We start from the raw sequence: 24,246 nt of genomic DNA on the forward strand, positions 1-24,246 counted from the left end.
TTCCTCAGCATCACCAAGAGTAGTAAGCACTAGAACTCAGATTGAAACCCAAGGCCTTTGTGTCTGAATCTAGTACAGCCTTTGTCCACCGTAGTATGGTAGGAGACCTCTAAGAAAATGGAAGCTCAGAGATATGAATGGATTTCCTTTGTTTTTAAATTAAATTATTACATTAAATTATTTAATTTAACAAACATTTATTTTCTCTTCCTCCCTTCTCATAGCCCCAACTGAAAAGGAAAGAAAAACAAAGTCCCCTTCCCTCATTCGCTTCCTCAAACAATCACATTCCATAATCAAATCAAAATCCTTGATTTTTTCCCCTAACATTTGTAACATGAACAAATAGGCATAGTCAAGCAAAAAGAAATATTTGTATGTCTAAAAATGCCTGTTTCATTCTGCCTTTTGAATCCATCACCCCTGTTAGCAGATGGGCAGCTCATATTCCTCACTCATCCTCTGGAGTTATGGTTGACTATTGCATGGATCAGAGTTCTCAAATCAAGTCAGAGAGGATTCTGGGCCTAAGTAAGGGGTTGAGCCGTGTGATCGTGGAAGCCTCGACACAGATTGAAGATTCTTTGACTTGGCCAAAAGTCACCTAGCTAGTCAGTGCCAGAACTGGGATTAGAACTCAAGGCTTCTTGATTCCAAATTTAATACTCTTTTCCACAATGCTATACTGCCTTAGAAAATTGTAAGAAATGAAAAAATACAAACAAAATCCCCCCAAAGAACACTCTGCCCTCCCAAACAGTCACACTCCATAATCAGATCCAAAGCTTCATTTTTTTTTTTTGCCATTTTCCAAGTTAGCTCCCCTAAGTTTGTCTGGAGGTATTTGACACAGCATATTAATTTTTAATATGCTAAACGGTGAGATGCACTGTAATCTAAATTGAATCTCAAAACGCCATGAGTTTTTCCTGCTGCTCTCTGTTGTTTATGTTCCCAAAAATAGGCTTGTTAATTTCACAGCTAAGTAGTAGGTTCATAGCCATGGCAGCACAACCCAGCAATCAGGATAGGGTCTCCTTGGAAAGTGCTAACCGTGTTTGGCCCTCAGAGAGGGGCCAGATCTACAAATTGCTTTTTAAACAATCCATTTCTGGGGTCTTCTTGGTGGGATCTAGGAACCCTAGAGATGATGATGATGATCATTTATATAGTGCTTTATTGTTTACAAAACACTTTACATCTATCATCTCATTGATCTTTACAAACAGCCCTATGAGTCAGCACTTTTACTACCCCATTTTGCCGATGAGGAGTAGAGTTGAATAAGGTTAAATAATTTGCCTAGGGTCACCTAGTTCTTGTTTATCCTTCATTCTTGAAGAGGACCAATGACATCAGGGAGGTGATACCATGACTTGCAAATGAATTGGATTTAAGTGAGGGAGGGCTGTGCAAAGTCACCAGCCTTACTCTCTCCTCCAGAGCCATCTGGGTCCAGTGGCAAGATATAGATCAGGATGACTAGAGATGGCCCCGGATGTAGTAGAGTCACCTAGCTAATAAGTGTCTGAGGCAGAATGTGAACCCAGTGCTTCAGGGCTCCAACTCCATTTGGCTTCCTAGATTTCTGGATTTGTACTTGGGAGACGTGGGTCTGTTCTCAGAACAACAGTCTCTAATGTCTATTTGAAACTTCTTTGGGGGAAGGAAAGTGGGAATATTAGAGCAAAATCTTAAGGGGATCCTTCATGCAGGTTCTCTTTCTGATCCTCTCCCATAGTAAGCACAGCTCATATTTCTACAATTCTTTTAAGGCTTATACAGTGCTGGTCTCATAACAACCCTGCAAAGTAGAGGCTACAGATAGTATTCTTATTTTATAGATGAGGAAGGTGAGGCCCAGAGAAGTGTTGTGTATTGTCCAACATTGAAGAGGGGACAATATGAGAGTCAGGGTCTCAAATTTAGGTCTTCTAGGTCCCTCTTCAGGGCTTATTTCCATCACAGCATGCTATTGATTGATTTTACTGGAATGAGTGAAGAAGCATTTATTAAGCCCTGCCCATATGTAAAGAACTGTGTTAAGTGCTGAGAATACAAAGCTAAAAAGAGGATCTCAGAGGGGTTGAGTGACTTGTCTTGAGTCCCATAAGGAGGTAGGATTCAAGCCCAGGTGTTTCTGACTCTATACCCAGTGCTCTATCCGTTATACCACAGAAATGGAAGATGTGATTGGATAAGTAGGGACAGGGCTACATCATGGTGAGAACTGTGTCCTCTGACCTCTCTCATCTCTCTTTAAGCAATAGTAGCATGATGTTCTTTTTATTTTTTTTAAAGCAAATTCCATCTAAGGTTGAATTTAGAGAGAACTAGTATCCAGGCCTTGAGAAATATTCATCCCCCTTGAACTCTGTCCTACTCAGATCACATCTGGCACATTATACTCAGTTTTGGCCAAACTATAAGGGCCCCCTGGCCTTACTCTCCACCCCACTTCTGTACTCTCAGCATAGCCAGGTCTTTCCATCTGTTCCACTGCGGTACTCTCTTATACATATCAGATCTATCTCTACTCTCTACTTCTATTTTTACCTATATCTGTATCTATGTCAATATCTATACCTATACCTATATGTATATTTATATCATCCATATCTATCCATAGATATGTTTTGCAAAACTCAAAATGCTATTTTAATGCCAACTACTTCCTGAGGTCTCCTATCCAACCAGACTGGTTTCCTTATTGTTCGCCCAACAGGCTTTGCAAATTTCTACTTCTGTGCTTTTACCCATGCTGTTCTCCCCTCCTAGTATGCCATCCCTCAGGTCCACTGGCCCTCCACAAATCCTCCCTCTCCTTCAGAGGACATTTCTGCCCTCATCTCCATGAAATTTTTCCTAACCCCCAGAGCTAACATTCCTTTCTCTGAACCATCACTAATTATTGCCTGTATCACTTTTTTATTGTTGTTATTTCAGACCTGTTATTACATTGCTCTAGGGAATTCTCAGAATGCCCATTGCCTCTTATTCCACAACTTATGGTCTCAGAGAATTGCTTGGAACACTGTGGTGGTACTTGCCCGGGGTTACACAGTCAATATGGATCAGAAGAAGGACTTTAACTCAGAACTCCTAACTCTGACACTGCTTCCACCCACTACCCCCCCCCCCATCAGGCAATTGCTAATAGTGTGCTGTACTATGAAGACCAGGGGGTTTGCATGGCTTCTTAGATCCCTTCTAGTTCTAAATGTATAATCTATCCTATGTGACCTCAGTCACGTTTCTTCCCTTTTTGGGGGATCTTTGTTTTCACAGCTAGAAAACGAGAGGACTGGACCGTATGATCTCCATGGTCCTTCAATATCCAAAATTTATAGTGATGTTTATATAGTATTTTAAACTTTATTAAACATTTTCCTTCTCATCACCCATGTGGTGAGAATATTTATATAGCTTTTGAAGGCTTGAAAAGGGTTTTACATTTATTATCTTATTTCATGCCTTATAAAATCGTTATTACCTCCATTTTGCAGACAAGAAAACTGAGACCAAGAGAGGTTAAATGACTTGTCCAGTGTCAAATTGCTAGTGGGTATCTGAATCAGAATTTGAATTCAGCTCCTCCTGACTCCAAGTTTAGCACTCTATCCACTACACAACCCATCTGCTTTATCCTTGTTTTAAAGATGAAGAGACTGAGACTTGGAAAGAAGTTTGAATAACTTGCTTATGATCGCATAGCTAATGTTTTTTTTTCTTTTATTGGCTAGGCAGTGGGGTTAAGTGACTTGCTGAGGGTCACACAGCTAGTGAGTGTTATGTGTCTGAGGCTGGATTTGAACTCAGGTCCTCCTGACTCCAGGGAGTGCACTATCCACTGCACCACCTAGCTGCCCCGATAATAATTGTTAGATCTGGGTCTAGAACCTGTGAATCCCAAATCTGTGTCAACATGTTGCTTTCTTTTTCACCATCCTCCTCTGTGATGACACTGTTGTCCCTCTCTTTTCCTAAGGCTGCTGGGTGGCTCAGTGGATAGAGCAGTGGATAGGAAGACTTGAGTTCAAATCTTGCGCCAGACATTTACTAGGTATATCATCCTGGGCAAGTCACTTAACCCTGTTTGCCTCAATTTCCTCATCTGTAAAATGAGCTGGAGAAGGGAATGGCAAACCACTCCAGTTTTTTGCCAAAAAAGATGTCCCTAAAAGGGATCATGAAGAGTTGGGCAAGAGTGAAATGACTGAACAATAACAACTCTTTTCCTAGCATGCTTTCATAGTGAAGTTTGGTTAACATGAATTTAACCAAGCTTAACCTGGCCCCTTCCCTACCTTTCCAATCTCCTTCTACCTTGTACTCTCTTTAATCTAGTGACTCCCACCTCCTCATCATTTCTCCCTTACCACACTTCATTTCCCTAATTGAAGTCCTTTCCCTGGCAGTCTCCCATGCTTAGAATTCTCCCCATCCATGTTTTTACCCCCCCTAGCTTGGCTTCCTTCAAATCTCAGTTAAAATCCTTCTTTGCAAGAAGCTTTCCCCCATTTCTGCCCCCCCCCCCAGTGCTTTCCCTCTGAGATGATCTCCAATTAACTCGGTCTCTACCTTGCTTGTACACAGTTGTTTGCCGGTTGCCTCCCTCCATTAGACTGTGAACTCCTTGAGGGCAAGGATATGTATGTATGTATGTATGTATATACGCCTTTCTTTGTATCCTCAACACTTAGTGCAGTGCCTGGCTCATTGGAGGATCTTGGGAAATATTTGCTGACCTGACTCTCAGGGCAGACTTAGGAGGGGAAATATCCCTGTGGATGACCAGAGGAGGTTTATTGATGCCCTTTCCCTCTTTTATGTGCTAATGAGATAGGAGGGACAATTTCCCTCTGTCTTCGCCCACTGCTGCTTTGAAAGGCCTTTTGGCTAGTGGTAAAGCAGGTCCAAAGCCTGATTTCTTCATTTCAATCAGACTGTGCTTGCTGTAAAGTCCTCCCCCCTGCCCTCCTTGAGTTTCTTGTTTGGGGTCTGAAGGCTCAGATCTAATCAGCTTCTGATTGTTTTGTTGTTGTGGAAACCATTTGGCAGGTTACTTTCCTGGGGGTGGGACCAGCAGAACACAAATATTTTTGTTCCGTTCAGCTGTTATTTCTGAGAAAACAGTAGTAGGCGGGAATACTCTCTGCAGAAAGAGGGCTAGCTCAAGGCCTTGGGAGGTGGGAAAAATGGTGGACTTGAAACCAGGACATGTGGGCTCTCACTCTGGCTGGGCTTACTGGCACACCTGTGTGGCTCTGGGCCAGTCTCAGGGCCTCACACTCCACATTTATGGATATCAGCTAAATTTGCCGGCCTTCCAGGGGCATTAGAAGATGAAGTGACATAATCAGAATGATAGCAGCTCCCATTTTTTGGCATACTTCATGTATACATTTTTACATAGATTATCTCACAACAACCCTGGGAGGTAAGTGCTATTATTAATCTCCGTTTTATAGATGAGAAAACTGAAGGGTAAGTGACTTGCCCAGGGTATTCTGAACAAAATACATATAGATAAATGCCTGCTCACAGGAAAAGATTAGAAATTCATTGATCTCAAGGCATAACTGGTAGATAACAGCTGAGACTGTTAGAGATTCCAGTTGAAGAAATGCAACCCTGATGGTGAGTTTTCAAGTATAGGTCAATAGGTTGGGGAATCTTTTGAGCAGGGGGCAAAGGTATCTTGGTGACCTCTTCCCCCATCTACTTGACCTATTGATAAGGCTGTTGTTGACCCCTAGACAGGGTTAAATGTCCTTTCCAAAGCAGGGTGACCAAACTCTTGGTGTTCTTTCCCAGGCTATTCAAACAAGCCTATTAAAGCTTCATACTGCCCTAAGCCTTCTTGGGACACCCTTTACATAAACAATGACTTGGATAAGGCTACAGATAACCTGCTTATCATGTCTTCTGTCCTCTGCAGACTGTGCTCTTGATAGCAGGTCTTAAAAGACCAGGAAACTCAGCCAAATTGAATGATATTGAATTTAATTGGGAGAAATATAAAGCCTTATAGCCTATGGTGAAATCCAGTTCCTGTGCTTACTGGTAGACATTTTCTTTTGCACGAGGCTTAGAAGTGTTCTGGTTTTCCCCTTGCCCAACGCTGTCTAGCCAGTTAATGGCACCCAGCCCTAAGGTGCAATCCCCAAAGGAAAGTGCATTGGCTCTGCAGTCCACAGACCTGGCTTCAAATCTCACTTCTGATATTTACTAGCTGTATGACTTTGGGCAAGTTGCTACACTTCCCTAGCCTCAGTTTCTTCATTTGTAAAAGGTGAGGGTTGGACTCCATGACCTCTGAGCACCCTTTCAGTTCTAGATGTACAGTCTCTGAGGAGGACCCAGCCAGTGGTATCTTCACTGTTCACGTCGCTTCTTAGTGGAAGCTGCTCGTTCCTTACCTCTACCTGGGGCTGGGAATCACGGGGACTAGGTAATGTCTTAGGGAATTTCCATATTACTTCAATCAGATTCACTCTTGTTTTTATTTGTTCCCAGGATTACCGGGCACTGCTCCAGACCTAGAAAAAAGAAAGCAGATTTTTGGGCAAAACTTTATACCTCCAAAGAAGCCAAAAACGTTCTTACAGCTAGTCTGGGAAGCGCTACAGGACGTGACTCTTATTATCTTGGAAATTGCAGCCATCATCTCTCTGGGACTTTCATTTTATCATCCTCCTGGAGAGGGGAATGAAGGTAAGGGTGAACTGTTGTTGTTAGCACTAGGTTTCTCCCCACCTAGATCTGCTGAGAATCATCAGATCACAGAGTCTCAGAGCTGAAAAGCGATTTTATGGAATCATGAGGTCTGAATCCATCATTTTACAGAGGAAGGAGCTAAATCTCAGAGACAAATGAGTTTCCCAAATTCATAAAGTAAGTTAGTGGTAGTGCAGAGCCTAGACCAGTGCTCTATCCAGTTTTCCAAGTAACAGGGAAGGAAATAAGCATTTATTAAGCACCTGCTGTGTTCCAGGCGCTATGCTAAGCATTTCAGAAATATTATCTCATCTGATTCTCATCATCATCCTTGGAGGTAGGTACTATTATGATATACATTTCAGGAAACTGAGGCATATAGAAGTTGAATGACCCACCCAGGCTCACACAGCAGGTAAGTTTCTAAGGCCAGATTAGAACTTAGATTTTCTTGCCTCTAGACTCAGAGCCTTGTCCACTGGACCAACTGGTTGCCTCTAATGCAATTATTGCTCCCTAGTACCTAGTTTCCAGAGCCTGGCTTGGTCTCCTTATATTTGTTGTCAACTCCAACCCTGCTTGCCTTCAGAAGCTTTGACCAGAGTATGGCAACCGGAGTTTTGGCTCAGGGTGCCATAATTTAGAAGGTGCTAAGAGCACTGTCCTAGGGTAAGCTGTCCCCAGCTCTGTGGCTGCTGTCTCGGTGAGCTCCTTCATGGCCCAGGCTGACCCTTCCAGATGCAAAAACTACAAATTACTGAGAATTAATCCAGTAAATGCCTAGTTGCCTTAACCATCTGCAAGGGAGTCAACAGCATTCACATGGGTGACTAGCCATTAGTTATTGTACCCCCACCCAGAGGATTTGTGATCCTCACCTCTGACACACTTTTTCTTTTTCAGATGTGACATTCTATGGCTCACTCATCTCCCCATTGAGTCTTGTCTTACTCAGGGTGTTCTTGTTATCTGTTTCTGGCTCTTGCCCTCTTCTCTCTCTTTCCTTCTTCCCTTGCCCCCCTTATCTTCCTCTCTTTCTTTCTCTTTTAACTGGATATCATGTATTACTGAAAAATGTTATTAAAAAAAATTCTTCATAGAATTATAGACTCTTAGAACAGGAAGAGACCACAGGGATTATCTAAATGAGACATTTATAAAGCACGTGTCACAATGCCTAGCACATAGTACGTGCTTTAAAAAAAGCCTTACTCCCTTCCCTCCCCCTTCTTATTAAATACCTACTATGTGCCAGCACTGTGCTAACTGCTTTATAAATATTCTCATTTGATCCTCACAACAACCCTGTGAGGTAGGTGCTATTTTGATCTTCATTTTACAGTTGAGAATGCTGAGACAGACAGTGGTTAAGCAACTAGATAACTATAATATGCACCAGTTCCCTTTCGCAGAGGTTAAGTGACTTGTCCAGGGTCACACAATTATTAAATCTCTGAGGCTGGATTTGAACTCAGATCTTCCTGACTCCAGGAACGACAGGATGGGGAATAAAGTGTGAGAAGACTGGAAAGGTAGGAAGGGACTAAGTTATGAAGGGCTTTCAAGGCCAATGCTGGAGGTGATAGGGAGCTACTGGAATTTCTTGAAAAGGGGGTGATATGGTGAAGTTTGCATTGGAGCAAGATGAATTTAACAGCTGATTGGAGGAGAGATAGGAGAAGAGAGAGACTGGAAGCAAACAGATCCATCCGGCAGGCTATTGCCATAGTCCGTGTTTGAGGTGATGAGAGCCTAAACCGGGGGATGGCAGTGTCAGAAGAGAGAGAGGGCCATCTATGGGAGATGTTCTGAAAGTAGAAATGATAGGACTTGACAGCTAATTGGATATGGGAGTAAGAGGGGGAGGTGCTGAGGATGACGCCCAGGTGAAAGCCTGGGTGACTAGTAGGATGGTGGTCCCCTCACCAGTAATAGTGAAGGTAGAAAGAGGGGAGAGTTTGAGGGGAAAGATACTGAGGTACCATGAACCCACATGGCATTGGAGTCAGGGAGACACTTGTAAGGTGCTAGCCCCCCAGAGATCTCTGGTGTGTGACACCTTGGGCTGAGGGGACTGAAACAAAAAAAAAAGCCTTTAGAATAATGGAGACTAAAAAAATAAAAAAAAAAAACAACTGAACACATCTCAAGCATCATTCCCATATGGATTAGTTGTTGAAGAACTGGTCCCCTAGGACAGGGAGTGAGGAAAATGTTAGGAAGGAGAAGTTCAGGAAGCACAACTGCAGAAGACTGGAAGGAAGGCGAATGGCAAAAAGGCCACCACCTTCGGGAGCCAAGGAAGACAAGGGCAGGGAACAGTAGTGGGGAGAGTAAGCAGTGATGCCTAGAGAGAACATGAAGAGGCAAGTCATCCAGGAGACACTCAATGATGCCCAGAGGGACCTGGAGGAGGCACCCATGTTGGGAAACAGACTTTGGCTCCCCTCTTTTATGATTGTCTTTTTTTTTTTTTTTTTTTTTTTGGTGAGGCAATTGGGGTTAAGTGACATGCCCAGAGGCAAATTAAGTATCAAGTGTCTGAGGCCAGATTTGAACTCAGGTCCTTCTGACTCCAAGCGCCACCTAGCTGCCCCAAGGCTCCCCTCTTTTAGCAGCCTTGCCAAGGCAGTACTGTAAGTCACTGACACTGCTGAGCTATTTGTGGGGGGGGAGGCTTGCTCCCTGATGGGGATGGCTACATTTTTATTCTTTGCCTTTGTATTCCCAGAACTTAATACAGTGCCCGGCACATTGATTGATTGGTTTCCACAAGCATGGTAGAAGTCCTGTTTGTTTCCATTAATTTGCAAATAAAACTGTTTATGTTTCAAGCCTTATAAATAAGCCTGCACGCTTGCGAGGGGAGCTGGCATCTACTTTGCAGGGGAGGGTATCAGATTCTGCAGTGCCCAAATCCTCTGGACAGGTGTAGTGAGCCTGTGGCTTGAGAGATCCCTAACATAATATACCCAGGCTCTTCATATCAGGAAGGAGCCTTTGATACAAAGTTTGCATTACTGAATTAAATTTATTGATTAGAATTTCATGTTTCCTGAACTTATTTTAAGTCATAGTAGAATGTGTTAAAATTAAGTGACAACCAAAAACCAACTAAATGAAGTGGCTTACTTTTGGGTGGCTCTCAATTGACTTTCCCCATGGATCAATAGCACTCAACCCAGCCTTTGATTTTTTTTCTGTCTGCCCAGGAGATCACACCCCATATTCAGAATCTATGATACTGGCCTCTGTTCCTGAGGGCAAGCAGCAGCTTAACCTTTCATTTTTCCCTCTGCAGTATCTCAAAGCCAGATGAGCATTCTTCTGTGGAAGTCTGAGAACCATAGTGAGCGGTACCCATAACTACACAGAGTTAAGAATGCTTTCAAAATTAGAAATGGATTTAATTCATTAGGGTTAAGCTCATCAGGAGCTTTTCCTTCCTTTTTCTTTGTAGGTTGTGTTGACTCTCTGCATTTGGCTGTGCAGACTTGGTGGTGGGGATGAGGGGATAACCCAAATGTCCCTAATCTATAATTAACCCTTTATCTCTGTGGACAAAGGAGATGTAGTATCAGCCTAAAGACAATCATTATGAATTATTTGGGGACCAGGATTTTTAATGAGGCCATACAAATCTTTGGAATCAATGGTCACTTTGGCCAGACAATTTGTCAGTTTGGGGGCTGGGAATGGTGAGACGGGCATCTGAAGTGTGGCTTTCAAGTGCTCTAAATGATGTTGCCACTGTGGTTATACACAACTAGAAGTATAAGGTTTTTATTAAGTGCTTACTGTATGTAGCACTATGTTTTGTGCTGGAGAGATTAAAAATTTATGTAAGACAGTCCCATCTCCCATAGATCGTATGGTCCTAGTAGGGTAAAATACCGACACAGATAGCTACAATATACCGTACTACCTGAGAACAATGAATGGAAAGATACCCTTACCCTGTGGTCACTTCAAACTCAACCAGTTCAAATGGGACTTGGCATCTTCCCCTGGGATCCTACCTTTTTCTTGATTAAGGATCCCACCATTCACCACATCAGAATCATCCTCAGTTCTTTCTTCTCCCTCATTTCCTGTCAGATCCAATCAGTTGACAAGTCTTTTTTTTTTTTTTTTTTTGGTCTGCCTCCACAGTACTCACATCTGTCCTCTTTTTGTCTTTTACACAGTCATGACCCTAGTTCAGGTACTCATCACCTCTCCCCTGGATTTTTGCAGTTGTCTCCTAAATAGACTCCTGGTTTCCAGTTTTGCTCCTTTCTAATCTGTCTTCCGTAGAGCTGACATCTCCTTCAAGTCCACATCTGACAATATCATTCCCGTGCCCAAGAGGCTTTGGTAACTCTCCACTGCCTCTATCATAAAACTGATTCCTCAGCTTTTCAGCTAAAGCCCTTCACCATCCGGCTTAAGGCACCCTTTCCAGGCTTACCTCACATCTCTCCTCTCCACAAATTCTACTATCCAGCCAAACTGGCTAACTTGCTGTTTCCCTACTTGGCTGTCCTTTATTTCCCTCCATACCTTTGCACAGACTGACCTCATGTCTCAAAGGGGCTCCCTCCTTTCCTCTACTTCTTAGAATCCTGGAGGGCAGGGACTGGTTTGTATTTTGCTTTTATAGCTTCAGCACCAAGCCCTATGCCTTGCAAATTAGTGGAACTTAATAAATGCATATTATATTGTATTATATTCTATGTATAGTGCTCTAAACTTTACAAAATGTTTTATATATATCACCTCATTTAATCCTCACAAATCTGTGAGGAAGGTACTATTATTTTCCTTCTTTTATAGATAAGGAAATGGAGGCTGAGAGATGTTCACTGACTTAGCCAGGGTCACAAAACTACTTTGAGGCCAAATTCAAACTCAGGTCTTCTCGATTCCAAGAACTGTATGCTTACTTCCTGTTGTGTGATTGTGACTTGTCCCTCATTCTCGAAGAGGATCATGATATCAGGAAGATGATGCCATGACTTGCAATTCTGGATTTAAGTGAGGGAGGAAAGTGAGGCTGGTGACTTTGCACTTACTGTACCACCTCATTGTATTGTGTTGTGTTATACTGATTGGAAAACAAGAGATGTTACTTCCTGGAAGAGTTGGCATTATCATTGAACTTTAGACAACAATCATTTATATAGTGTCTACTATGTGCCAGGCACTATGCTAAGCAGTTTTTCAAAATAAATATTTATAGTATATTAATTGCATCATGTCATATCATGTCATAATATATCATGCCATGTTATATTATATAACCTTTAAAGGATGGGTGAGATTTCATTGGATGAGGAGATGAAGGGAGGGCATTTCAGTCATCAAAAACATTTTAAGCAAAGGCAAAGAGATATTCTTTGCATTTATAGATTGTTTCCATCCATTAATAACTATTTATTGAGCCCCTGTAGTGGGTCAGGTACTGTGTGGGCTCCAGAAAGTGATAAGCCAGGGCCCCTGCTTCACTCAAGGAGCTTACAGTGAAGCTGTAAGTCCTTTGTGAGACTTAAACTCATAAAAAACTTAACTGTTAATACCAAGCAACTCATGCCAAGTGTTAGATGAGAGGTCTAGAAAGTAAATGCTACTGTTCAAAGAATGAGGAGACCACCAGCAACTGGGATGACCTGGGAAGGTTTCTTGGAGGAAGTGGGACTTGAGCTAAGGAAGGGAAAGATTTGCTCCTAAAGCGAAGAGTTTTTGAAAATTGGGAGTAAGTAGGATTATTGTGTAAGCAAAGGCTGGAGGCAGGAATGCATGTAGACATCTGAGTTCTGTGAACAGTAAGGAGAATGGCAAGGCTAGAGTGAGCAAAGGTTAAGTAGCATAATAACATGACATAAGTCTATATAAGTTTGAAAGGCAGAGCAAGTTTCAGAATCATAGAATATTATAGCTAGAAGGACCCTTAGGACTTAGAATGTCAGGGACAGAAGGGACCTTAGAATATAGAATGTACAAGTTGAAAAGGACCTTAGAGCCTAGGATGTTAGAGTGGGAAAGGATCCCAGGTACTATCTTGTCCAACCTCCCTCAATTTACATGAGTCTCATGGATTGTAGGGTAGAGGGGCATTCAAGTTACAGGTAACTTACAAAGAAGAACTCAACCCCAGCTATAGTTTTGATCTCATCAAAGTTTGACTGCATCCCTGAAGGGTTTTAGTCATAGGAGTAGGATTTCTGCAGGCAAAGGGCTAAGGATCATCTCTGCCCATTTATTGTCCCATATATATTCAATCAATAACACTGCCTTAATGATTAAGAGTCAAGCAGGTGGAGCCTTGTGTGGTTGTTTCCTAAGTACTTAACTATTTCTCACCAGGACTGGCACTCAGAAAATAGAAGGTTATCCCCAGTGCATCTCTATCTCCTCCTCCTTGTCCCTTATCTTCTACTAAAGTCTTTCCTTCCTATACACAATTATTGTTCCCTTAGGCTGCCCAAAGCTTTCTTTCTTTTTTTGGGGGGGCGGGGGCAATGGAGTTAAGTGACTTGCCCAGGGTCACATAGCTAGTAAGTGGTATGTGTCTGAGACCAGATTTGAACTCAGGTCCTCCTGACTCCAAGGCCAGAGTTCTATCCACTGTGCCACCTAGCTGCCCCTACCCAAAGCTTTCTTTTCTCCATCCAGACCAACTTGAATCATGTCTCATTTTTCCAGGCCCTGCTGATGTGAAAAATTAATTCCAGCTAAGGTGTTAATGGCTATTAATGCCTCAGTGTCTTCACTCTGCCTATTAACAGGTCCATTTCAGTTGATATTTTCAGGAAGGGTGGATGGTAACATTCTCCAGAGCCTCTCCAGTCAAACCATACATTAGTTACTATATTTATTGCATCTACTTATGTACTCCCATGAATTCTTTGAATCTTTTGCTTTTTCTATGGGAGTTAAATAAAGGCTTCCCTATGCCTTGAATGCATATGTTTCCTTAAGTGCTTGCATAGGAACTAGGTAGTCCTTCTATCTTCATCTGTGGACACCTAGATATAAAATAACAGTTAGGTTTTGGAGATATAGAACTGACCATCAGGGCACCTGGATCCTGTTTATAGCTTTTTCATTAATTAGCTGTGCCATTCTGAGGAAGTGGCTTGTTCTCTCCATGTCAGTCTTCTCATTTTTAAAATGATGGGGTCAGATGAAATGACATCTAAAGTCCATTTTGATTTTGAGATTGTATACTGATTTTTTTTAGATGAAGGTGCAGCCATTTCAGTTCCTTCCAAGGTTTTCGAGCATTCCTGCAGTTCCTTGTCTTAAGGGCAGGAAGTGTTCTAGGTTAGTGAATATTCCAGGTAGCTGAAATTAAGCTCTTTAATTCCTATTAAAAATACCATTGGGGCAGCTAGGTGGAACAGTGGATAGAGCTCTGGCCTTAGCGTCAGGAGGACCTGAGTTCAAGTGCAGCCTCAGATACTTGACAGTAGCTGTGTGACCCAAGGCAAGTCACTTAACCCCAATTGCCTCACCAAAAAAAAAAAAAAAAATCTGGTCTCGGACCAGACATTTGATACTTACTAGCTGTGTGACCCTGGGTAAGTCACTTAATCCTGATTGCCTCACCAAAAAGCAAAAAACAAAAAAAAACAAAAAAAACAAAAAATAAAATAAAAGTTTTTTTTAAAAATGCCATTAATTTTTTTTATTATTTAGATACAAATCTTCCCAAAATTTATCCTACGTCTCTCTGCCTTACTAAACAGAGTAGCCTAAACAGAATTCAACCTTTTTTTCTTGATAGCTCAGTCATCATCAGGAACATCAATTACTACACAGAGCTGTGGCAAAACGATGCCCTCAGTGGCTGTTGGTATATGAGGTAACTCCCCTCTTAGCTTCAATGACCCCTGATTCTTTTTTCCTCCAATTTGTGTATCCTCTTCCCTACTGTCAAGATGCTGTCATATCTCACTTCTTCTAGGAGTTTCTTTTCCATATAATTCATAGCTTCTAATATTTTATCCATTGTAACATAGAGGAAAACTGAGGGCTGCTGGAAGGACTCCAGATAAGCATGACTAAATTAGTCTTATGAGGTAGGATATTGGATTTGGAGTCAGGAAAAATTGGATTCTAATCTAATGTAACCTCCCTTACTAACTATGTGTTGATATCATCAGAGTGCCGGTTGATATCATTGAGCCTCATTCTTCTCATCTGTAAAATGGGGAATCACAATTCCTACAGTACATCCCTCACAGGGTTATTATTTTATTTTAATAAGTTAATGTGCATAAAGTACTTGGCAAACTTTAAAACAGGGTTTAAACAGTTGTGGTTTGTGAAATTTTATTCAGAATACTTGTTTTCTTAAGAATATTTTGATAACTATATTTCAATATAATTGGTTTCCTTTGTAATCTTTTCTATTTTATTTTATTTATTTAACAACATCATATTGAGAAGGGGTCCATAGGCTCCACCAGACTGCCCAAGAGGGGTCACGACATAAAAATGGTTAAGAGCCTGTCCAGCAAAACACTATATTGATGGCAGTAGTTACCACCACTACCATTACTCCTACTATGTTCACCAGGTTTGGCCTGTAGGCTGCTCAGCTGGTTGCTTTCTGATTAAAGTACATGGACTCCATGGTGCTTCTTCCTTCTCAGTCACTGTTATTATTTAGTTTGGGGCTTAGTGTTTTTCCTGGCTATTTGAAAGTCTGATGGTCAGATAAATAGACTGTTTCTAGGTAATAAGAAGGCTAATGCATCCCACATATACATATACACATACATGTGAACTTATATTTATGTGTGTATATGTGTATATATATATATATAAAGGATACATATGTATATACATAATACATACATACATACACGCATAAGCACATAAAGAAATACGTATTTACCTGCGTGTAGATCTGTATGTATATATATAAAGAGTGTATATGTATATACAACATACATACATATATTTACCTATCTCTGTGTATATATATATATGTATGTATGTGTATAAAAGATATATATACATATGCACACATAGATATTTACCTCTCTCTGTGTATATATATATGGCATGTATGTGTATATACACACAAATATATACACACATATACCCAAAATATTTGTGTGTGTATATATTACATATACTATATATGTAGAATGGGAGGTTTTGTGAAGCCTCTATTTCCTGCCTGGTTTCTCTGGTCACCCTATTAGCAGGTATTTGAAAGCCTTTCACGATCTGGGGTTAGTCAATCTTTCCGGCCAGATTCTCTTTCTTGCTGTTCCCCTCATGTGACAGTCCCCTTTCCCCCCTTTTGTGCATCACATAGAATGACCTTTCACCACACAAATCCACCCAGAATTCCTTCTGTTTTTGCCTTTCCTAGTTGGAATTCTTGGATTCTTTCAAGACTCAGCTCCTGAATGAAGCCATCCTGTCATGACCGTCTTTCCCCACCCAGATGTTAGTGTTTGAGGGCACTTCACCTCCCCTCCTTCCCAATTAGTTTGCATTAACTTTGTACATAGTTTATGTTACTGAGTGTCCCAAAAGTCTTAGTGCAGTTTAAAGTTTTATTTTTGGGGGGGATGGGGGAAATGGAGTGGGGGAGGGGTGTAGTATTAAACTGTTGAAACTTAAAGTTGCACAAAAACTTTTGGGACACACTTTGTATTTGCTTATCTCTATATCTCTTGTTTCCTCACTGTGGAATGCAAACTTTTTGATTATTTCCTTTTTGTCTTGTATCCCCAGCACATAGCACAATGCTTTGTTGAATTGAGGGGACTTGATTGCATGAGGCCATCGCTGAAATGTTGGCCCTTTTGGGTGACTAGGATGACTTATCATTTGTAATAGATTGAGAGCTAAATGAGGACCTTAGAATTCATCTCTTTCATTTTACAAATGGGGAAACTGAGGCACGGATAAGTCAAGTGCTTTGCCTAGGGTTACACAGCTAATGAGTGTCCAAGGCAGGACTTGAACAAAAGTCTTTCTGACTCCCAATTCCATTTTTCACTTGATGTTGTATTGTTCAGTTGTTTTCAGTCATGCTTGACTCTTTGTGACCCCATTTGGGATTTTCTTGGCAGAGATACTGGAGTGGTTTTCCATTTCCTTCTCCAGCTCATTCTACAGATGAGGAAACAAAGGCAGAGTTAAGTGACTTGACCAAGGTCACACAGCCAGTGAGCGGTTGAGGCCAGATTTGCTCAGGTCTTACCGACTCCAGGCCTGATACCCTATCTGCTGTGCCACCTAGATGCCCCCTTCACCACACTGTACTTATTCTCAAAATAATCGTTTCTTTTTTCAAATAGAAATAGCTTTGGACTACCGGAAGTAACGTCAGCAGCCGTGAAATAACAAAGTCATGAGGCTTTTTGGGGGTGTAGGGGCTCTTGGTTATTTTGATCAAAAAGAGTGAGCACCTAAAAGCTGCCTCTTGGCTCGCTGAGAGCCATCGAAGTTTCTTCTGACCCCATAAAAACTCCTCAGCAAATGTTTTCCTTTTAAGAGCACGTTGGTGAGGACCGAAGGCCAAGGACTTCTCTTTCAGTGCTGGGGGCTATCACTGTACAAACCCAGTTCACCTGAAGGTTTTAACAGATGGCAGTTATTCAGATGCTATCTGTTGATTCCCCCAATATACACACACACACAAAGTGCCTTGGAGGCTGGCCTGGAAATAGACGCTCAGTGGCGGCCAATATAATTCTGCCATCTCAAAGAAATCAGCATTTCAAATCTATCAGCTAGACACTGAATGCAAAATGAATTCCAGGAAATTCTGCACAAGAAATAACATGAGCTCAGTTGGTGAAAGCAGAAAGGGGCTATTTATAATCCCACACAGCTCTTGGTCTGTGGGGTCTGTTCTGAAGGAGTTGTGGGATCCTTTGCTTCAAATGAATCCCAGGAGTAGGATGTAATCATTGCTACATCACATTTATCACTACCATTAATAATGATGGGGACAATGATAATAATAGCCATCATCCCATTTTGTGTCTGGAATAATGATCAGAACTTATATTTCTAAAGCACTCTAAGTTTTACAGTGCTCTTCCTTGGTTACCACAAAACCCTGTGAGGTGGTTGATGTATCATTATACTTGTGGGGCAACTAGGTGTTGAAATGGATAGGGGCACTGGACTTGATGTTGAGAAGACCTAAGTTCGAATCCTTCCTCGACACTTCTTAACTGTGTGGCTGTGGGCAAATCACTTCTCTCAGCCTCAGTTTCCTCATCTATAAAATGGGCATAGTAATAGCATAGGCAGATGATGTCGTGGATAGAGCACTGGGCCTGGAGTCAGGAAGACCTGAGTTCAAATCCAGCTTCAAGAACTTCCTGGCTGTGTGACCCTGGGTGAGTCACTTAACCTTATTGGCCTCAGTTTCCTCATCTGTAAAATGATCTGGAGAAAGGAAATGCAAATCACTTCAGTGTCTTTACCAAGAAAATCCCAAGTGGGATCACGAAGGATTAGACACAACTGAAATGAATGAACAACAACAGAAATAGCAATAGCACGTACTTTCCAGGGTTGTTGTGAGGGGCAAATGAAATGATATGTGGAAAATACTTTATATATGGAAATACATGGAAAAACCTTAAAGCACCATATAAGTGCTTATTGTCATTATTATTCATTATTATGATATGCAAGGCATTCAGGGGCTTGAGGTAACTTGTCCAAAGTCACCAAACTAAACAGTGCCAGCACCAGAAATTGAACTGAGATCTGCAAACGCCAAATCTAGCATTCTTTCTGCAACAATGTGCAGTCTGAGTAGGCAGGATAGTGATCTTTGTTCCCCATTTTGTTGATAAAGTGAGTTTGGTTCAGAGAGGTGAAGGGATTTGCCCAAAGTCACACAGCATGCTCATGGTGGATGGAGTCAGAACTAGAACTTGGTTCTTCTGGGTCATGAGAAGCAAGCAGGCAGCAGAAAATTCAGAGAATCCAGGAAGGTCTCAAGAGACTGGCTTTTACCATCAACCTGTTAAAAAGCAAAAGGACTACATAGGGTCATTCTGGAAGATGGTCCCTGTATATATCATCCATTTCCCACCTCTGGGTTTTTGCCCAGAATGGCTCACTCCACCCAGGACGTCCTTCCCCCTTGCCTTTGCTGCTTGGAATCCTTAGCTTCCTTTCAAGGCTCAGCTCCAGTGCTCCTTCCTGGACAAGGCCCTTCCCGACTCCCCTCCTCCTCCGTCCTTCAGTGCCCTAGTGCTCCCAACCTCACCCTGATTACTTCATACATTTTTTATACTTATTACTGAATATACCATACATTCTTCCTGGGAGAAAGCTTTTTTTTTTCTCTGAATTTTCTTTGCCTCTTGTTTTTTTTTTCAGTTACTATGCATACTGGTATTGCCATGGTCCTTTAGCAAACAGAATATGTTCAGCACTGTGCCTGGCAAACAGGAGATGCTTAATAAATGCCTAGTGAATGGAATCTGTTCACCCTCCATGATGGTGCCAATGAAATTTTAAAAATCAGTCCAATCTGTGTTTGACGGACTTGATCAACTTTATGATTATACATGCCTAATGACATAAAACACACACATATATACACAAATGTGCTTATATACATACACGCATACACACAATACATATATATGTATATGCACATTCACATATACCTGTATGTATATACACACATATACAGATACCTATATGTGTGCACACACATGTAAATGTATGTGTACATATGTGTATACCCATATACATGCATGTGTGTATACATATGTACCTATGTGTGTTTTGAATACCTGCTGTATTCTTAGTACTATGGCCATTATAGTGGGGAGGGCAGAAAAAATCTAATAAAGAGTTACCTATTTGAACACCTATTAACTGTAGTTAAAGAATATTGGTCTTCGGGGGCAGCAAGGTGGCGCAGTGGATAGAGCTCTGGTCCTGGATTCAGGAGGACCTGAGTTCAAATCTGGCTTCAAACACATAACACTTCTAGCTGTGTGACCCTGGGCAAGTCACTTAACCCCGTTGCCTAACCAAAAAAAAAAAAAAAAAGAATACCGATCCTTTTAAAAAACCAAATTGTTCACTTACTCATAAAACAGCTTGATCAACTGGAAATGATGTAGGGAGGCTGACATCACTGGGCTTTTAGCTTACAGAGACCTTAGAGATCACCTTGGCACACTTCCTCCTCCTCCCCCTCCCTCTCCCCTCCTCCTTCCCCTCCCCCTCCCCTCTCTTATACAGGGAGAGTCTAAGGCTTGGGAAACTTTAGCAGTTGGACCAAGGTCACATGGGTAGTGCCAAGAAGGGATGGAATTCCAACTCTGAGCCCTCCATCCCCTATCTAGTTCTCTTACTATTTCTCTATTCAGAAGTTGAACAAGGGAGACTCCATTTAGAGAAGGAACTATAAAGGGACCCAGAAGGAAAGCCACTGCTGAGGTTCTGCTCTGGAGAACCATCCTCTTCCAAACCCCACCCCCCACACCAGTTCAGACTGTCCCCAAAGAAAGTTTATTTAGGAATTGGCCATTGCTGCTCTCAAAAATAATCATCAGTATACCAGGTACTCTTATTCTTGGTATTTTGGATCTTTACAGCAATTAAGTAGTAAAACTATTATTTAATTTGATAAATTCAATAATTCGATAAGCATTTTTAAGTACCTACCATGTGCCAGGCACTGTGCTAAGTGCTGGGGGTACAAAAAGAGGCAAAAGACAGTCCCTGCCCTCAAGAAACTTACAATCTAACAATATAAAATTAATCTAATATTGCTATAATATTTAATCATGAGACTTTTCTTTATCTTAAATTTATTTTTAATTTAACAAATCCAAAATAAAATTAATATTTCCATATACATACTACAATGGAAAAAAGAATTACAACTATGACGCTTTTTTTTAAATAGAAGGGAATTGTGTGTGTGTGTGTGTGTGTGTGTGTGTATGTGAGAGAGAGAGAGAGAGAGGAGAGAGAGAGAGAACAGGAAGGAGTGGTATGGAAAATGTAATAAGAATAGCTACCATTTATATAGCATTTTAAGGCTTGCAAAACTCTTTACACATGTTATTGCACAACCTTAAGAGGTGGATGTTGTTATTATAATCATTTTACAGATGAGGAAACTGAGTCCAAAATGCTTAAGTGAGTTGCCCAGGGTCACATAGGTCATAAGTGTCTGACATGGGACTTAAACTCAGATTTTCCTGACTCTCAGGTCAGTGCTCTATGTAGTTCCTCACCTAAATGTCTAGTTTAAAGTAAAATAATCCTCTGATAGCTGGCATTTATAATGATAATAATAATAATAATAGCTACAATTTCTGTAGTGCTTTGAGGTTTGTAAAACACTTCATATACATTATCATATTTGATCCTAGCAATAACTCTATGAAGTAAGTGTTATCCCCATTTTACAGATGAAGAAACCGAGGCATGAAACAGTCAAGTGACTTGTCCAGAGTCACACAGCTAAGAAGTGTCTGAAGTAGGAGTGAAAAGAGATATTACACTCCTTTATACTTCAATTTAAAAAAAATGCATGTGTAGGGGCGGCTAGGTGGTGCAATGGATGAAGCACTGGCCATGGAGTCAGGAGGACCTGAGTTCAAATTTGGCCTTAGACACTTACTAGCTGTGTGACCCTGGGCAACTCACTTTACCCTGATTGCCTAACAAAAAAAAAAAAAAAAAAAAAAAAAAAAAAGGCATGTGTGATTGCTTTAATTCTAATTCAGAACAAGTCTATAGGGTTTAACTTTTGCATTCCTACTGTCTATGGAACCCTAATGTGATCTTCAGATGCGCCATGCTCTGACTCTTGAGTATCTCCTGCAATGCTACTATATGGGACATGAAGGGTTAAACACTTTCTAATACCCTGTAGATGTTGCAGGACATGTGGTCTGGGCTGGACCTTTGAATTTAGATGTCAGGCACGTGCAGGGGGTCATTGAAACCATCTGAGCGGGGAAGCTCTCTGGAGATTGATTATTGCATAAAGGTACAGCCCTCAGGGGGCAGGAGGCGCTACTGGAGAAGTGGGACAGAAGGAGACAGGGAAGGCATTACACTAAGAGGAGAAGTGTCATGGGAAGAACATAGCGTCAGGGAAACTGAGGCCTGGAAGAAGTTTCAAGGAATTGATTGTACAAATAGTCGTTCAAGGACAGCTATGGACAAGGTACCATGTGAGATGGCAATATGGATTCAAAGCCGATTTTTGCTTCCGTGGTCGCTACTCTCAAGGTTTGAGAATGAGGTGGAGTGGGGATGAAACCGTTGACTGACTAGGTGATGACGATCGGTTTTAGTGCGAGCAGAAGCCAGATTTTGGAGGGGTCAAAAAAGAATGTAGATGGTGAGAAAATAAGAGGTAGATTGTGTATAGACTGGGTACCCCATTTGGGGGAGTTTCACCCAGCAGGATAAGAAAGAGTAATGGGGTAGAATTTCACATGGGCATTGAAATTAGGTAAAATTTTCCAAGAAAAGGGAAAACTTATTAAGTTTTGATATAGTGGGGCATTGTGGTGTATAGGTATATAGGTGTATATATGAGCTCTGAGTTCATAGGAACATAGATTTAAGACTAGAAGAGACCTTAGAGGCTATCAAACTCAACCCCCCCTCTCATTTTACAGATAAGAAAACTGAGTCCCAGAGGGGCTAAATGAATTGTCCAAGGTTGCACAGCTAGTAAGTATCTAAAGCAGGATTTGAACCCAGATCTTCCAGATTTCCAAGTCTAATATCCTATCCCTTCTGCTTTTCTGGGTGATTTGGGAGGTGGGGAGTTGGGGGAGAGTTCTGTTTCCAACTCTGCCATTAATTAGCTCTGCAATCTTGGGTAAGTTATTTGACCTCACTGGCCTTCAGCTACATCAATTGTAAACAGTCTTAATGATATAAGCCACTGGTTTCTTCCAAAACAGAGCAATTATGTCATGGTCTTTGAGCTTTAACAAGTGAGAATTTCATTCATCCATTCAAGAACCTCTTTTCTGAGTGCCTACATTGAGCTGGAGAAGGAAATGGCAAACCACTCCAGTATCTTTGCCAAGAAAGCTTGAAATGCGCTCCCAAAGAGTTGGACACAATTAAAACAACTCAACAACAACAACAACATTGAGTCCTTGCTCTCCTCACTCAGGGAGCTTGCAGTTTAGTTGGGGGAAAATGAAATGTATCCACATGTAATGCTTGGAGAACAGACCTTGAGAGGGGATGGAGCCAAGATGGCAGAGGAAAAGCAGTGACTTGCTTGAGTTCTCCCCCAAACCCCTCTAAATACCTATAAAAATGACTCTAAACAAATTCTAAAGCAGCAGAACCCACAAAAAGACAGAGTGAAACAAATTTACAACCCAAGACAACCTGGATGGTTGATCAGTAAGGTATATTGTGCCGAGCGGGGAGAGGAGCACAGTTCGGGGTGGGTGTGCAGGCCACAGTGAACCTGGAGCAGGCCTCAGAGGACTGAATCCTGGGCAGCTGTGGTGGTTTCTAGACCTCTCAACCCACAAATGCCAAAGACAACTTAGAAGGTCAGTGGGAAAAGTCTGTGACTGTGGTGAGAGAAGGAGCTAGGTTTTAGCTGCAAGTCCTGAGTGCGGGCTGCAGCTGCCTCCTGAGCTTCTGGCTTACAGACTGAGGGGGAATCGAGTGGCTGATCAGAGGGGGATTGCAGGGATCTCTTTGCCAGTGTTGAGGCAGGAATCTCTTGCATTGCCCATGCTTGGATCTGGGTCACAGTTCTGAGGGGCAGTCCTGGGGTGAGGAGGACTGCTGGTGTGGTGGAGCTTGTTGTGGTGGTGGAGAGGAAACACCTTGCCCCTTATCATACCACCTTGGAAGAACTGAAAATTTACAGGTCCCTAGAAGTAGCTCTGAAAACAGCTGTACAAACCCCTGAAGCTTGGGACAGTACATTCTCCACATTGGAAGCAGACTCTTACCTTAACAAAGAGTTTAAAACTCAAGTAATTGGCCGGGATCATGAGTAAGCAGCATAAGAAGAGTTAGACTATATTATCTTACTTTGGTGACAAAGAAGATCAAAACATACAACCAGAAGAAGACAACAAAGTCAAAGCTCCTACATCCAAAGCCTCCAAGAAAAATATGAATCAGTCCCAGGCCTTGGAAGAGCTCAAAAGGGATTTTGAGAAGCAAGTAAGAGAAGTAGAGGAAAAACTGGGAAGAGAAATGAGAGTGATGCAAGCAAATCATGAAAAGCAAGTTAACAGCTTGCTAAAGGAGACCCAAAAAAATACTGAAGAAAATAACACCTTAAAAAATAGCCTAACCCAAATGGCAAAAGAGGTCCAAAAAGCCAATGAGGAGAAGAATGCCCTAAAGAGCAAAATTAGCCAAATGGAAAAGGAAGTCCAAAAGCTTACTGAAGAAAATACTTTCTTAAAAATTAGAATAGAGCAATTGGAAGCTAGTGACTTTATGAGAAATCAAGACACTGTAAAACAAATCCAAAAGAATGAAAAATTAGAAAACAATGTGAAATATCTCATT

The 24,246-nt window shown here is 41.5% G+C and overlaps 1 protein-coding gene across 5 annotated transcripts in view; it reads left to right on the plus strand.

The window, feature by feature from the left end:
• The window catches only part of ATP2B2 (ATPase plasma membrane Ca2+ transporting 2), a 399,625-nt gene that overhangs the window by 224,799 nt on the left and 150,580 nt on the right, over positions 1-24,246 (plus strand). For all 5 annotated transcript variants that reach the window (XM_027864051.1, XM_027864046.1, XM_027864048.1 and 2 more), the window contains exon 3: positions 6,520-6,717. In XM_027864051.1, the coding sequence (XP_027719852.1) occupies positions 6,520-6,717 (198 nt within the window). The remainder of the gene's footprint in view (positions 1-6,519; positions 6,718-24,246) is intronic.

This window comes from Vombatus ursinus, unplaced genomic scaffold (genome assembly GCF_900497805.2).
Source record: "Vombatus ursinus unplaced genomic scaffold, bare-nosed wombat genome assembly UNPS02014773.1, whole genome shotgun sequence".
NCBI classification, from domain to species: domain Eukaryota; kingdom Metazoa; phylum Chordata; class Mammalia; order Diprotodontia; family Vombatidae; genus Vombatus; species Vombatus ursinus.